The following is a 17,090-nucleotide window of genomic DNA, read 5'->3' as shown; positions in this document are numbered from 1 at the left end:
TTTAATTTCAAGTTAGTGGTAATCAGATTAACATACTATGTGCATAGTTTAATTTCAAATTCATCATAATATGGAGTACCAAATGCCACTTCGGATACTAGATTACAGTTTTACCAATACATGTGCCGCCAAATTAAGTAATACATAAAGGACAAGCAAACAGCCAAACTATAAACTAATTTCTTCAGAATTACCCAAGAGCTTCAAATAAGTACCAATTTGCACACAGTTGAAAAACAAACAATTGCCCGCCAAAGTCCGTAAGTGTTTCTCGTAAAAAACGACATGCGAAATTATAATTGGAACCACTCATCATCCATTTATTTCTTCCAAATATTTGCTTTTGGAATAGTAGTCTTGATAGAAACGTTTTAGAGGTAAGGTTAAAATAGTTTAGTAAAAATGAGCGTTACTCTAATACAATATATGCACGAAGGCTTGCACCAAAATGTATGGGTAACTCCAAGCCAAACTTTAGATGGTGCTGGTGGTTTTCCTCTTTGATCTAAAAGATCTTTGATCTTTGATCCACTCTTAGAGGTTCACTATACTCATAGGGTTGGTTCATAAAAAAAAAAACAGTAAAAGAAAAGTTATCAGTAATGGCCAGTGAGATAACACAAAACTCTACAACCAACCCTGATTATCTGCCCCAAAATCAAAAGACCTAAATGTTTAACACAAAATCTCTTAAGGAATTATAATTTTGACCAAAAATACAACAGAATAATTATACACAACAAGTTGGCTACAGCTGTGATCAACTGAACTCTACACTCTTTTAAAGTTTCCATGTTAAGTGTAAATTAGCTGGTTCAAGAAACTCGAACTTGGGGTAGTTACCAAAAATTATTTATGATGAGATGGTATCACTATCGAATTAAAAAAAAAAAAAAAATCACCCATCTAGCAAGACTCTTGAGGAAAAAAAATAAGCTTACTAGTTAACTAGGTATATTAGAACAGACAAATAAGATAATTGAAAATATACTTTTTATTTTCTTATCCTGTCAGTAAATAAACGGCATCATCTTTGGGAACACTAAAAGTATATAAAAAAAAAAAAAAAAAAAAAAAAAAAAAAAAAAAAAAAAAAAAAAAAAAAAAAAAAAAAGTTTCTAAACTTTCGCAATAAAACTTGCTGAAGTCCATTCTGTAGCATGATATTCATTAGTCTCAAACACCTCGTTTCAATAATTGAAATTTCTTAATTTGACAGCATTAGCAAAACAGATCAGAAAACATTCAACAGATCATTAGATGGTTTGAGTCAGGGGTGCTTACACATCTTCCCATATATAATCTTTGGTAATGGATTTTTTGAAGAAAAAAGTGTCAATCGCACTTAAGATTCATCTTATTTTATTATAGTTAGATTTTATCCAAGCTAGGTGTTTTTTGTTGCTTTCAGAAATAAGATCGACTAATCATAGAGAATATTTACGCTATAGCAAGGGATAATATTAGGACAATAAATTAACTTTATAAACAAACACAATTCAGTCTTCCTAAAACTGCAATTGTAGCATATACGAATGGTATTACTAATACTCTTCAAATACCTCAAGTATATTCTTTTATCACCCCTTGTCACAAGGGTTCCTACTCATCGGAGCCAGTACCCCTAGGGTAGGGGTATATACACCTAAGGGTAGGAGGATTGAATCCAATATCTGGGTAACAATGTTCGATCTCTTTGTACTACTGTCTCAACTTTTAAGCTCACATTAAAAAGCAATTTTGAAAACTTTTATTTCGGCAGTTATAACTAGGGAGCTCTGGCGAAACTGAACAACGGGGACGCATTGAATATTAAGAACTTTTCCCTCTTTCGCTCAAAACAATTTCCTTTTCTACTGGTAGATTCTATACAGTAATGTCCGTTTGAGATAAGCCGTGTATACCCCATAAGATTAAAAAAGAAAGAAAAAAGAATTGGCAAAACAAGAAAATTAAAACTCTGAAAATGCTATAGAATAATGTCCTAAAGCCTTGACCATACAGAAAAATTCATGAATTTCAGCCCACCAAAATGGGATGGAGTATCTCTGTTACGGTAATACTAAGGTAAAACTGGTTATCTTTCTGTGCCTTTTAGGAAGAAAAATTGCATGGAAGCTGACTTCTCACCTCTTCGAATTTTTGCTTAATGGTAAAGCTTTTTGAGCATCTTGTGACTAAGTCATCTCTACAAATATAAAGAAAAACATAAAGATGGCGATTTGACAGAACGTGTAATTCCAACGCTTCGAAGAGGTACTCACACAAGCAGCAAAGATTGAGACAATTTTTTTTTCTACCACTAGCCTATTCATAGCACTTAACTGCAACAAGTCCCTTTTTAATATTAAAAACTAAAAGTACACTGGAAACAAAAAGAGAAATATACAAAACAGACAATTAATAGGTGACGAAAGACAAAAACAAAATCCTCCTCGAAACAAACAGAGAAATAAAGAAAAAGAATTGTCCACAATTCGATTATCAGTAGACAACATTCACCATAAGGAGACATTTAATTTGCGTCTTGAACTGCAGTCACCTGACAAGGCTATATCCACACAAATAAGTTCCGTCGTTATATCTAGGACAATAAGAACTTGAACATATTTCTTTCTCAATAACTATACACATTACAAATCTCTGCTGTATTAAAAGAAAAGAAAATTGAGAGACATAATACGAGATCTATTTACTCGCATTAATACCAAACACATAGAACGAATACAGTGGATATTTGTTTGGCCGTTCTTGACCCTGTTCACCTTGTTCTGAAATATATATATATAAAAAACAGTAACATATCCTAAACAAAACGTCATTGTTATATTATTATTATCACTTTTTGTTTCCTTTTGCTTTTTGTTGAGCGGCGTTCCTTGGTGGGGTCATAGGACGGCCAGTATTCAGTCCGGTATAGGGAAACTTCTTCTTATCAGCAGGCTGTAACATAATAGATACTTAGAAGAGTTCAAGTTTTTTTTCTTCCTTTTAATGCCAAAAGACTAAAGAAAAGCAAGTACACGTCGTTATAGATAGCACACAATTAGTGAATGCTGATATGAGGGTGTTCATTTATATACCATCTTAGCATATTGGCATTTTTTATGCCAATTTTTAACCAATTCCCAGCATTTTTAACCAAATGCTGGGCATTCTGCTGCTACTTCTACTATATAAAAACACAAACTGTACAAGTTGATTGTCAAACGAGCGTATCAGCCATACCCAAAGACATTTACTTTTCAGGACAAGTTAAGGGGGATGTTGAACTAGGCAAAATGCAAAATGTAAACACTATTACAACTATTAACACTACTAATACTACCACTACAGCTGCTACTGCTACTACTACTACTACTGCTAAAATTATCACTGAAGCTAAGGGCATTACATTGAAACTTCCAGGAAATCTTGAAGAGGACTGTGAACTAAATTAAAACATGTTATGTAGATGTAGCTGATTAAAAGGTCGAAACAGTTTTATTTACCTTTATTTTATGTAACCTGTAAGTCTCAATAACAATCAGCAAATCACTAATCTGAAAACAATTTTATGGTATTACAAAACGTATAAAGGGTTCTCTGAAGTATCTGTACAGACAGTTGGTTTCAGATTCACACAGGAGACTATTTAATTTTTCCATGTTTATGCCTGAAACCTAAAGGCAAGCGAGTAAATCAAACAGTTCGTGGTAACGAGCTGTAAGTAAGGAGCGACCCGGCTAAATATTAACCGAAATCCTAAAAAACAGAATTTTGATATCAATACAGATATAAAAATCGACTTATCTAGTGATTTTAGATATATAAGTTTAGTCTAACCCATGAAAGGCTACGGGCCTTAGAAAATTTTCCTGATTTCCGAAAAAAAGGGAAAACACCCCTAAAAGTCACAGAATGTTAATGAAAATCTCACCATCAGATTCAGTGTATCAGGGAACCCTACTGAAGAGGTTTCAAGCTCCTATCTGTAAAAATATAGAACTTCGTATTATTTTTTCCGGAAAAGAGATCCTGGATGCGGGTTTATTTGTATTATTTTTTTCCAGGGGTAATCGTATCGACCCAGTGATCCTAGGATATCGAAAGAGCGCTCATTCAAACGAAAATTAAAAGTTCTAATGCACTTTTTAAATGTCCAAAAGATTGGAGGACAACTAGGCCCCCCTCCAACGCCTTTTTTCTCAAAATCGTCTGATCAAAATTTTTAAATAGCCATTTTATTCTGCATAGTTGAAAGCCCAAATAACTATAGCTTTAGAGATATCATGACCGCCCACAGCCCCTGGAGAAAAGTCTAAGTTACAAAATTTGCCCATTGTTTACGTATAGTATCTGTTATTGAGAAATATGCATACATTCTTCGGGTGGGGGGGGGGGAAATTTTACACTGAGAGAATTTGTTAGAATTCTTAAATAAAATTCTTCTTGTGTCTTACTTTCTCTTTGTCGACTTAATTTTAAGCATGGAGATGTTAAGAGTAATTGCCTAGGGTAAATTTTCACCAGGATTGAATTGTCTAGAAAATAAATCCGTGGGGAGGAGGGATTTTTCCGTGACGGTGCAGATTTTCTGGCATTATTTGAAAAACGCTCAGAAATTAGATTAATTTTTTTTTCAACTGAGAGTAACGAGCAAAATTAAAATTTAAATTGAATAGAAATTATTACATATAATGGGGGATTGCTCCTCCTCAACACTTCGCTCTTTAAGCTAAAGTTCGAATTCTGTCCCAATTCTTTAAGAACGACTCCAAAAACGCTATGTTCGTTTAATTGGGACAATAAGCAGTTTTTTTTATACTAAAAAACTTTAGCGTAAAAATTGAGGTGTTGAGAAGCAGCCCCCTCATATACGTAATAATTTCCATTCGTTTTGGGTTTTAATGTTGCTCCTTAATTTCAGTTGAAAAAACTTGTTTTTAAAAAATCTAATTACAGAGATTGCACGCAGTTAGTAGCTTTCATTAAAAGGTAACGTTTCAAGTTAGTAATTGGACAAAAATGTTTATTTTGCCTACCGACTGGGTTATCAAGTAAAAACTACCAGGAAGTTTTTTGGGAGACGGGGGGAATTCAGGATTTTGTGTTCGATGAAAGGGGAGGAAGCAGTTTTTTCAGAAACAAAAAGTACACATTGATATTTTAATGGTTCTTTAGCTAGTACTCTATTAATATCTAACACCACAAAAATGGTTAACTGATTAGCTTTTGCCAAAAAAACTTGACTTTTTATCTTTGTACATTCACGACGATATTCCATAAAAAAAGGTTAATAGCTAAATTAACAAAGGGGGAGGGGGTGGGGGGAATGTTGGCTTCAGATTAAGAAGTGATATTTTTCTAGCCAATTAGATCACGTCCATACTCTGCCTAAGTAATGAAGACAGCATATATGAAACCTGATTCTTCGAATTAGTTAATCAAAAAAATGCATCCAAATATATCTTAAAAACTAGAAAAAATTGGGAATTCAATTTCCAATGAAGAAAAGTTTCGGTAGCAGCGGACTCCGAATTCTAAAAAAGGTAAATGTGGGTGAAAAATCAGTAAAAAATAAAACAAAAACCTATGGCACCAAAGGGCTTCTTAAAAAGGTGTAATCTTCTTCTAGGGGTGTTGGTGTCTAAGGGACAACAACTTCGATAGAATTGTTAGTTCTAGTTTTTATATACAACAAATTTAAATAATTAATTTTGCTTCTTTTTTAGCAGTTCAAAGTGACAACGATGACGAAAATATATCAATCCTATCCAACAACGTGACAACAATGACGAAAATATATCAATCCTATCCCTAAGAACTTCGTGTAACTTTTCTTGGAAAAAAGCGTAACTTTTGCGTGCTATCATTAGTTAATCAACTATTTGAAATATACTGTGTTCACGTGTTTCATACTGACCGTCACCTTTCATTTCAACGTGACTTCAAATAGCTGAGGAAACCAACGGTTGTTGATCGGGAAATATTAGGAAATATAAATAGAAAACTGATTGAGATAAAAAGGGACGCCAAGTCCAGTGGAAAGTTTACCAAGCCTCATTTACATGACTTAAAAGCCGCACATCAATGCACATGCATTAGCAAGTTTTATCAGCTGTATATTGTCCTATTTAGCAATTTCTACTCGTAAGAAATGTTTCTTATCCTCTCCCCAAAAAAATGAAATAAATATTTTTTTTTCATGAGATGCAAAAAAGAGACAAGGGGCCAGTATGAGAATCTAATCCCCCCCCCCAAAAAAAAACGCTACTTTGTCTTATGTGTACACTGGACATAAAAATGCAAAAGGTCCAGTACTTTTATGTGCTGCAAAACAAGATAAAAGGGAAGGTAATTTATTTACCAAGGCAACGTTGACTACATCCAAGAAGAAAAAAGATATTTCGGACATTGACCGGTGAATGTCAATATTCACCAAATTGGAAACAAAATTAGCTAAAAATTCTACTAGTACTTTTAATTTCACAAAACAAAATCAGGATAAAAGCTATAGAAACAGTTGTATTTGGTTGGAGATTACCGCCATTTATGACCATGCATGTTCAGGTTATTGTTGTCGAAACCCTCAGATGCAGTCAACGTGAAGATGTTCTTTTAGTAGCCCCTACCGCAGCATAAAATAAAGGACGGGAAGTGTGGATACCATAATTTTGGTGCTTATGATATATACTTGCAAAAAATATGGGAATTCTAAATACGCCAAAAACAATGATACGTATTAGTTATTCAGAACACACCCAAGTTGATTCAATTTACAGAAACATGTGTTGAAACATCAAAGACGTTTAGGAGATAGATAGAATATATATAGTTTGGACTATACATTTGCATATTAGGGCGCCGGGGGGGGATAGAGGTTAAGTATAGCGGGGCTGCATGCAAATGTAACCAAGCCTAACCAAAATACCAAACCTATATATTAAATATCTAATTAAAATATACGTAGAATGCAGTTTTTCCCTTGAGCCTAAACTAATTGTCTCCCAATACAGTCAGCTATAAACCGGTTTTTGTGTGATCTTAGAGATCAAAATTGGGTGTGTTCTGGAAACTTAACAAGTACCAAAACAGCAACGGCAGGTTAACTACCTGTTCTTCTTGGTTCTCATAGAGTGCAATTTTTCAATCGTAATACAGAAAATTCTATTGGGCTAAATCTTAAATATTTCGTCAAAAAATTTCAGTCAGATTCAGTTCGACAAGCATAAACTGTACATGAACTCACTTCTAGCCATAGTCAAAAATTCAAAGGAAATTTTAACTAAGACGGCAATATTTTCGCAGCTCAATATCTAGATTACAATTGCAAATGTCGGACTCGGTGAGTCAACTAATGAAAGTAAAAACACGATGTGAGCAAGAGACACATAGTAGGCCAGGAATCTTACCTTGAGAATTTGAAACGAACACATAAGTGTATCATCGACGGACATCATCGCTCCAGCATTGTCAAATTCACCACAATAGTTAGGTGCTGAGAATAACGTTACTAGCTGACGCTTGGCAAAAAATTCATATCCATCTTCCACTACCTACAAAGGAAAAGTGGAGATGCTTAAAAACTGAGTAGAATCAAGCAACAAAATTAACTTCTTGGGTTCAAAGATTCCAAACAATTGAGCTGTCCCTCTAAAAAAGAGGGAATAGTTGTGGGAAAAGTCAAAGTCATGGCCAGTTGTAGAAAAAAGCCAAGACAGATTGTTGAATTAAGTGGGCAGCCCAGTCAAGGGTTAATTTTATCCCTTTGATTGCCGTTGTTACTGTCTCCCATTTATGCTACACCTTTCCGTGCATGTGTGTCCCTTCACAAATGCCGAACTAGAGTCGTACCTGTTGGGTTAGGTTAGCCTACAAGGGCCTCCTGCAATCTGCCTCGACTCTTATGCAAGTGAGCTTGCGATTATAAGCCAAGGGATTTGGGCGAGAAACAAAAAATTCAACTGCTGCTAACATCTTATCTTGCAAAGTACATCATAGTACAAAGCTCCTCCCCCTTTCTCATTAGCTATATATATATATATATATATATATATATATATATATATATATATATATATATATATATATATATATATATATATATATATATATATATATAAACTCTTTCTCGTGTAGAGAAAAACCATAATGGGCTTCTTCCAATCTTAGTTCTGAGTTACTCTTAGTAGCTACTCAGAGTAACCCATTTTCAGAAATAATGAACTTATGAGTTGAAGAGATACAAACCCTCAGGAAAACAAAAGTAAGGCAGTCAATTTAAAACTCTTTCCAACTCCTTTATCTAAGAGAGTTAGGGAATGTGAATAATAATAAAAAAAGAAAACAATTTTAAGAAATACATGTGTTTGAAATTGCATCTATAAGTGTGGAAAGTGAAATGGAAAGAAAATTAGAAAAATTATAATTTGAACATAACATTTATAAAAAAAAGCAGGGCTTTCTTTTTTACAAAAAGTATGTCATATTAATTAAAACATAGATAAACTGTTTAGGTATGTCTATTCTCGCCATAGTATTCTTTGTCTTCAGCACTGTAAGTCATTTTTGTATCTGTCAATGCCAATGTCTTTCAAATTAATTCTAACTGCCCTACTCAATACCTGACAAAGAGGGCATGTGTTGATATTCTAGTGGGTGTTATATGTACATACACGTAGATGAAACTAGAGTTTACTATTTGATAATGTAGAAGATCCTTGGGATAATTTCAAGAAAATAGTTGCGAAGCAGAAGTTGTCTTAGGGAGAAAAGTTAGAAACGTAGTTAGAAACATTGGCGAAAACGCTTTAAGCTTGGTAGAAAAAATGAAAGGATTTGTACAAGAGGTATCCCAGTGATAGATCAAATCAGAATAAGAGAACTGTGAGGTAAGAAGAGAAGGCATTAAAGTATGAATAAAGTAGATGTGAAATGGAACCAATGGATAAAATTGCCAAGGATCTGGAAAATAAAGCCACACAGCAAAATTAGTAAAATATCGCACTAGCATGTTAAGAAATTGAGGGGAAGTAGTCAGTCTGGATTTGTTCCAGTTAAAGATAGGAATGGGGCCCTAATTATTTATGAGGACAGTTTTAAAGAAAACTAGATCTACGTTCCATGGGCAACGTGAGGTGTTGCGGCAACCTTTGCTCGGCTTCGCCGAGTAAAGTGTTGCGAGAGCAACACTTTGGTTTTGTTTCCTCGCTGCGACTAAACGCTGAAGTTGTTAATCTGTAAAGATGCTAAAATACATACTATAGACACGTGCATCATAAAGTTATCCGTGAGTTTGTAGAGTGAAGAAAACATAGCTGCGACTCTACTGAATTGTTTCCATCTGTATTGGTTGCGTAAATAGTTGGTTCCTCCGAATAAGGATTAAAGTCAACTGCAGTATTTGCTACTGGGATTCATCTTATCCCTATTTGATATTAATCTTATCTCCGTCGAGATAAAAATAGTTCCAGTAGCAAATACTGCAGTTGACTTTAAAATCTGTATAATATAAACAGGGAAAATCTATAACAGGAATACCCCTTTTACATTTTAGCCGAATCTTACTTACAAGTCCATCTCCCCGTGATGGACATGGTACCGTATCGTTACCAAGGCCTATCGATCGCCGTTGACAAACAAAATTCTATCTATTAGTTCAAAAGTTGATTTTTGAAACGAACTATAGGTACACCAAGTAGCCAAAATCGCTAACCCCTCATTGCCGAACACGACTATGGTCTAACAGTCTATTGTTGCTTATAAGTGATTTACATGTCTCACAATTGCAATCGGCCTATTTTGGGTTTCAGTGTCTACCTTACTACTGAAGTTGTCAACCCATCTAAACTTTCAAAATGTTGTGTCTCGTGAAGGAATAACTACTTACAAGTCCATTTCCCTCCGATAGACATGGTACCATATCGTTTCGACCATGAAATACACTGGCAAAAAATAATAGGAATACCAACTACCAAAATCTGCTAACCCTTCATCACAGAGTAACACTTTGGTTTTGTTTCTTCGCTATCTGTTACACGCTGAACTTGTCAACCCATCTAGGTTCTGAAAATGATATGTTCCAAAAAGAGTTTTTTCCTGAACTGATGACACAATCCGTAATCACATGGCTATAGGTTAAGTCGGGTTTTAAAGAAATACAGAACATCGAAAACAGGGACTAAATTGACTCTGCAGACGGTTGAACTTTATCCTTTTCAATCGTAGACATCGGGACTGGTGAAAACTTGCGACGTCTTATACAACCTATTGGGTACTATGAAGCTCTCCGTAACTGTTCATGACCATTGGATGACCTTTATCCTTTTCAATCGTAGACATCGTGATGGATGAAAACTTGGAACAATATCTTATATAATCTAGTTGGTATTATAAAGCTATCCGTAACTTTACAGGATCAAAATACCATAGATGATACTCTATTAATTATTACGAAACTACCTCATTGTATCGTTTGCACCCGTTGCGTAAATACTTAATTCTAGGTTACAGTGAGTGATAGACCAACGATACTAACTTTTTTGCCGTCAGATTTACAGAGATCGAATACAATGTGCACCAATTTGCACAAATTTCTAGCCCAAAGTGAACCGATTCTTACTTACAAGTCCCTCTCCCGTGATAAGACATCAATTTCACCGGAAACAAATAAATGGGTACACCAACTAGCAAAAGTTTCAAACCCCTCATCACTGAAGATGATTGTGGCTTAACAGCCGATTATTACTTACAAGTCCCCTACATGTCTTACTTACCAACACTGGAACCAAATTGGTCTTATCATCAAATACACCGGAAACAAATAACAGGTACACCGACTCGCAAAAGTTGCAAACCCCTCATTGCAACTAGCAAAAGTTGCAAACCCCTCATCGCTGAAGATGATTGTAGCCTAACAGCCGATTATTACTTACAAGTCCCCTATATGTCTTACCACTGGAACCAAATTGGTCTTACCATCAAATACAACGGAAACAAAAAATAGGTACACCAACTAGTAAGAGTTGCGAACCCCTCATTGCCGAGGATGATTATGAGCTAACAGCCGACTGTTGCTTACAACTCCCCTATGTGTCTCACAATTGGTATCGGCCTATTTTTGGTTTAAGTGTGTACCTTACTACTGAAGTTGTCAACCCCTTTAAACTTTCAAACTGGTATATCTCATGAAGGAATTTTTGTACAAAAAAATGGATGACATATACTTTGATCAGCTCATCAAAAGCTATCGACTGCCGTCGAAAAAAAAATCTATCTGTCTTACTTCAAAAGTTGACTTTTTGCCGTAGGCCAACTTTCTAACGTCATCACTTAGAAAGGAGCAAAGGATAAACTCTAATTTCTTTAGCAATGAGAGAACTTTTAAAGTTTAAGAGGCACATCTGATACCATTTCTCTACCGCAATCCCAAGTGCGAAAAACCAAATGATAAACTCAGCTGAAATCACGAACAGAAATGGGTAGAAACAATAGATGGCAGCACTTTCGGACCCGTGGGAAAATGCCACTTTTTTGCTTCTCTAAATTTTTCTATTTATCCCTCAAAGAAGATATATTGGCTGTGGGGCAGGGTAACTGTCGCATATATTTAACACTTATAGATTTTAGTCCATCTTCAATTTGAAATTGGTGCCTGCCTGCTTGCCTGCTAGAACGGAGCTTTCCACTCGAAAGCAGAAACATGGTTTGATGAAACGAAAGCTTGGCTGCATAACTTCAGATAGTCCTCTCTGACATAGGCTATACAACTCCTCTTCACTTCACACACTATAGGCTCTGGCTCAAGGACAAGCAAAAACCATCCTTTTTGGCCCCAGGCAAGAGTTCTACGAAGCTTTCCAAAATGTAAAGTCATATTCATCAATCCGGCCTAAGGTCCACACTTTCCGTAAAAACCGCAGAGGTTAGACCCTTACCACCTTCTAGGAATAAGCTGAAATCGGGGTGCTAGGAACAAAAAAAAAACAAAAAAACACGACAAAACCAAAGTGCTGCTCTCACAAATAGGCAGAACATTTTGGGAGTGAGATAAACCATGACAGTTGTAAGAAAAAAAGAAAAGAATTTAAATTCTATGACAATTTCGAAGTGAAGGAACATTTATAATGCAAGCAGCTAGAGACACTGCTAAAGAGATAAAATTGATTAGGCCTCAGGTTCTGATAGTGTAGTAAATGACTGAAGATTATAAACTCCTTTTTTGAAAAAAAAAGATTATAGGAAAACTTTAATTTAACACCTTTACAAGAAATGCGATAAGAATGGGGGAAGTAACTAACTAAAGAAACATAGGAACAAAAGTCAGACAATATCATTACCTGATGGGCCCGGCAAATGAGGTCCATGTCATGTTTGTGCAAAAATTTTGCAACAACTTCAGCACCAAACGTGAATGAAACACCCCGATCATTTTCTCCCCATCCTAGCGTATCCTGAAAAAAAAGTTTCCAATGAACAAAAAGAGTGATATAAAAATAATTTTAAACGTTTTCGAAGTTTTTATTTTAAACGAGACCACATAAAATAAAAAACGAAGAGAATTTTTAGTTCTAAATCATCCAAATATTCTCCAAAGTGAAGGATTAATTGCGAAGAATTAACTGATCCTTCACTCCAAAGTGAAGGATCAATGTGCGGTACAGTGAAATCTTTAATACATCCGTGACTACATCAATACAGAGGAAGGGAGTATTAAGGGAGAGTATAAACTCACATTAAGATGTTAGTTTTTCGGATAAACTTAAAAAGAAAGAACTCAAACTCAATTGAAATCACGTCCTACGTATATATGTAATTCTTGGGGCAAGGAAATTTTTTTTAAGTTCAAAAAAGAGACGAACTGACGCAGCACTTGCAATTAGTTGCGGAGTTAACTTAGATTTGGGATTTTGGACACAGACCTAGATGTCTCTGCGTATATGCTCCTTTTATTATATACATTCAACAGAATGAAGTACTTCGCTCGTTTTACCTTACAGCAATAGGATCCTAACTTTTTTTTAAAGAAAACAATATTTAGGAACCATTATTATTCAGCAGAAAAATATTTCAATATTAATACAATACTGAACATCGAAGATTCCTTTTGGCGAAAGGAATTTTCCATGATTTGTTAGATCTACTGAAAAGAAGTCATCGATTTTCGATCGTAATGATCCATTCCTTTCTTCGGAATAAATTTCCTTTAAGTCTTAGCACTAGGGCAAACAGGGGAAAGGAGCCAAAATCCAATGTCAATATCAATCTTCTCAAATCTTGGACACGTGGTAACCCAACAACTGTCTCACAATTAGAGCTTCATTTAATTTATTCTACAGTTGCAAAACGATTGTACACTTGTAAGATTTAGGATAGCAGAAAATTTACAGTCCACGAAATAATTTTAAACTGATGAGAATCTCGAGCATAGCATTCCGTCTCATTATATTAAGAGGGATAGATACTCGAAACGATCATCCTACGTCACCCCGATCACAAACTCCTCTAGTTCGCGGGGACAAAAAAAACACCTAACTGGTTGGCAGGAGTTGAAGGAGGGATATCGGAATTTGATGATTTTGGACGACAAATGTGAATAAATGAACAATAGTTCCACAGCTTAGTTTTCCAGAAACACAAGATGAATTAAACAAGCGTTGAACTTTCGGTTTTAGTTCCAAATATGGAACTAAAACCGGTTTTAATATAAAGCTAGGCGTTGCCTCTTGTTTTAATTAGACATTTCTTGCTTTCGAAACTCACTCATATTTCTCCTTTTTTTCTTTAGTATTCAAAGAAAATATAAGTCTTAATAATATGCTTTAGTCATTTACTTTCTCTGCTCTTCTAATGGTGCTTTCACACTGCGCAATAGAACCTTTCACACTAATAAAGTTTTAGACTTAAAGTCACATTATATAATGTTACGGAGCAAATTTTGTCCGTAAGGCTGACCGTGCTATGTAGGCTTAAGATCTACATAGAATTTTACGTTATACAAGCTTCTGATACGCTATGATAAAGTCAGCACAGTAGCATAGTAGCAGATTCTGTCTTGTCTGGACAGTCAAATGATAAATTTTGAAAATAAAATAATAAGCTTTTCCTAGAATGCCTTTTACGCTTGATCAGGGCTTGAATCCCCATTCCACACTCCAATTTTTGAACAGTATGTCAATGATCATGGTGATGACCTTACATGATGATTATGATTATTTTTTTTGTATTTTTACATTGGCCTTGCGCGAGAAGACTTATTTCAGTGTGAAATGTTAACGTAACTTAACCCCTTATCATACCAAAAAAACAATAGCTAAGAGTTCATATGGCACTTGTGACAAGGTCGGAAGAGCCAAGAACTCATATGGTATGAGCTCTAGCAAATTCTAAGAATCAATAGATTGCTTTAAAAGGAAAATCAGAGGCTTAATGCCGGTTGGGATTTAAAATAAATGCTCTGAGTCACGAGGTCCTTCTAAATATCAAAATTCATTAAGATCCGATCACCCACTCGCAAGTTAAAAATACCTCAATTTTTCCTCTCCCTTCAGCCCCAGATGTTCGAATCGGTGAGAACGACTTTATCAAGTCAATTTGTACAGCTCCCTCACGCCTACCAATTTTCATCGTCCTAGCACGTCCAGAAGCACCAAACGCGCCAAAGCACTGAATTCCACCGTCTAACTCCCCCAAAGAGAGCGGATCTAGTCCGGTTACGTCAGTCACGTATCTACGACATTTATAGGCATTTTCCAAGATTTCTGGCTTCCCCCTCCAGCTCTCCCCAAGGTCAACAGATCTGGTCGGGATTTGAAATAAGACCTCTGAGAGATGAGTTCCTTCTAAATATCAAATTTCATTAAGATCCGGTCACCCGTTCTTAAGTTAAAAATACCTCTATTTTTCTAACTTTTCCAAATTAACAACCGCCAGCTCCCCCAAAGAGAACGAATCCTTACCAATTATGTCAATCTCGTATCTATAACTTGTGCTTATACTTCCCATCAAGTTTCATCCCGATATCTCCACTCTAAGCGTTTTCCAAGATGTCATGTTTCCAAGATTTCTGTTTCCCCCCTCCAACCCTCTATATCCCGGATCCGACTCAAACTGAAAATGGAGCATCTGAGAAATAATATTCTTGTATATATCAAGTTTCATTGAGATCCGATCACCCATGCGTAAGATACCTCGATTTCACGTTTTCCAAGAAATCTGGCTTCCCCCTCCAACTCTCTTCAATGTCACCGGTTCTGGTCGGGATTTAAAATGAGAGTTTTAAAGCACAAGATCCTTCTAGATATCAAATTTCATTAAGATCTGATGAACCGTTCGTAAGTTACAAATACCTCATTTTTTCTATTTTTCGAATTAACCCCCCCCCCAACTCCACCAAAGAGAGCGGATCTGGCCCGGTTATGTCAGTCACCTATCTTGGACTAGTGCTTATTTTTTCCACCAAGTTTCATCCTTATCCCTCCCCTCTAAGCGTTTTCCAAGATTTTCGCCACCCCCCCCCCCCCTAATGACACTGGACCCGGTCGGGATAAAAAATAAGAGATCCAAGTTTTGATGTCCTTCTAAACATTAAATTTCATTAAGATATGATCAACCTTTCGCAAGTTGAAAATACCTCATTTTTTCTAATTTTTAGAATTAACCCCCCCCCCCCAAAGAGAGCAGGTCCGTTTCGGTTATGTCAATCCCGTATCTAGGACTTGTGCTTATTTTTCCCACCAAGTTTCATCCCGATCCCTCCACTCTAAGCATTTTCCAAGAGTTTAGGTTCTGCCCCTCCTCCAAACATCCCCTTCACAAGATAAGGTTGAAATTTAATATGAGAGCTCTGAGACATGATATCCTTCCAAACATCAAAATTCATTAAGATCTGATCACTCCTTCGTAAGTTAAAAATACCTCATTTTTCCAATTTTTCAGAATTAACCCTGCCCCCCACTCTCCCTAAGAGAGCGGACCCGTCCCGGTTATGTCAATCACGTATCTAGGACTTGTGCTTATTTTTCCCACCAAGTTTCATCCCGATCCCTCCACTCTAAGCGTTTTCCAAGATTTTTGGTTCACCCCCTCAATTCCCCCCAATGTCACCGGATCCAGTCGTAATTTAAAATCAGAGCTCTGAGACACGATATCCTTCCAAACTTCAAATTTCATTAAGATCCGATCACTCCTGCGCAAGTAAAAAATACCTCGTTTTTCTAATTCAGAATTACCCCCCCCCCCAACTCGCCCAAAGAGAGTGGATCCGTCCCAGTTATGTCAATCACGTATCTAGGACTTGTGCTTATTTTTTCCACCAAGTTTCATCCTGATCCCTCCACTCTACGCGTTTTCCAAGATTTTAGCCCCCCCTCAATTCCCCCAATGTCACCGGATCCAGTCGGAATTTAAAATAAGAGCTCTCAGACACCATTCCTTCCAAACTTCAAATTTCATTAAGATCCGATCACTCCTTCGTAAGTTAAAAATGCCTCATTTTTTCTATTTTTTCCGAATTCACCGGGCCCCCATTCCCCCCCCCCCCCCCCAGATGGTCAAATCGGGAAAACTACTATTTCTAATTTAATCTGGTCCGGTCCCTGATACGCCTTCCAAGTTTCATCGTCCTAGCTTGCCTGGAAGTACCTGAAGTAGCAAAACCGGGACGGACAGACAGACAGACAGACCGACAGAATTTGCGATCGCTTTATGTCACTTGGTTAATACCAAGTGCCATACGTGCGTGAAAACAGCTTAACGCTTTAGGTTAATTCTTGTTGGCACTTGAGACTGGAGCAATTTATAATTGCTTTAGCAACTGATTAATTGTCATCAAATTAATTTAAAATCGCAATCAGAGGAAGTTTGAAATGAGGTGCATGCTCTTTGCCCCTCTCTCTCATAAAACCCGAAAATCCACCAACCCTCCTGTCATCATTATAACTCTGATTCCTCTTATGTTGTATCGTAATGTGCACAAGAGCGTCCACTGATGCGAATAAGTTTGGCACCACTCCTATCAAAGTCAAAAATAACTTCTAGATACATCAAGTAAAGAACGGAAGCTTTCACGCTTTTTCTTTTCGCCGCCAATTAACTGATATTTTATTTTT

At 36.2% G+C, this 17,090-nt stretch overlaps 1 protein-coding gene across 1 annotated transcript in view; it reads right to left on the bottom strand.

Annotated features, from left to right (window-relative positions):
* Positions 1-686: 686 nt before the first annotated feature.
* Positions 687-17,090, bottom strand: part of LOC136033764 (serine/threonine-protein phosphatase alpha-2 isoform) — a 54,828-nt gene continuing 38,424 nt past the window's right edge. Inside the window, exons 5-7 of the mRNA XM_065714659.1 lie at positions 12,321-12,434; positions 7,395-7,538; positions 687-2,943 (exon numbers count right to left, since the gene is read on the bottom strand). Coding sequence (XP_065570731.1) covers positions 2,839-2,943; positions 7,395-7,538; positions 12,321-12,434 — 363 coding nt within the window. The 3' untranslated portion in view covers positions 687-2,838. The remainder of the gene's footprint in view (positions 2,944-7,394; positions 7,539-12,320; positions 12,435-17,090) is intronic.

The sequence above is a fragment of the Artemia franciscana genome, chromosome 12 (genome assembly GCF_032884065.1).
Source record: "Artemia franciscana chromosome 12, ASM3288406v1, whole genome shotgun sequence".
NCBI lineage: Eukaryota > Metazoa > Arthropoda > Branchiopoda > Anostraca > Artemiidae > Artemia > Artemia franciscana.
Note: the sequence above shows the minus strand (reverse complement) of the source record. Positions and strands in the feature narration are given on the sequence as shown.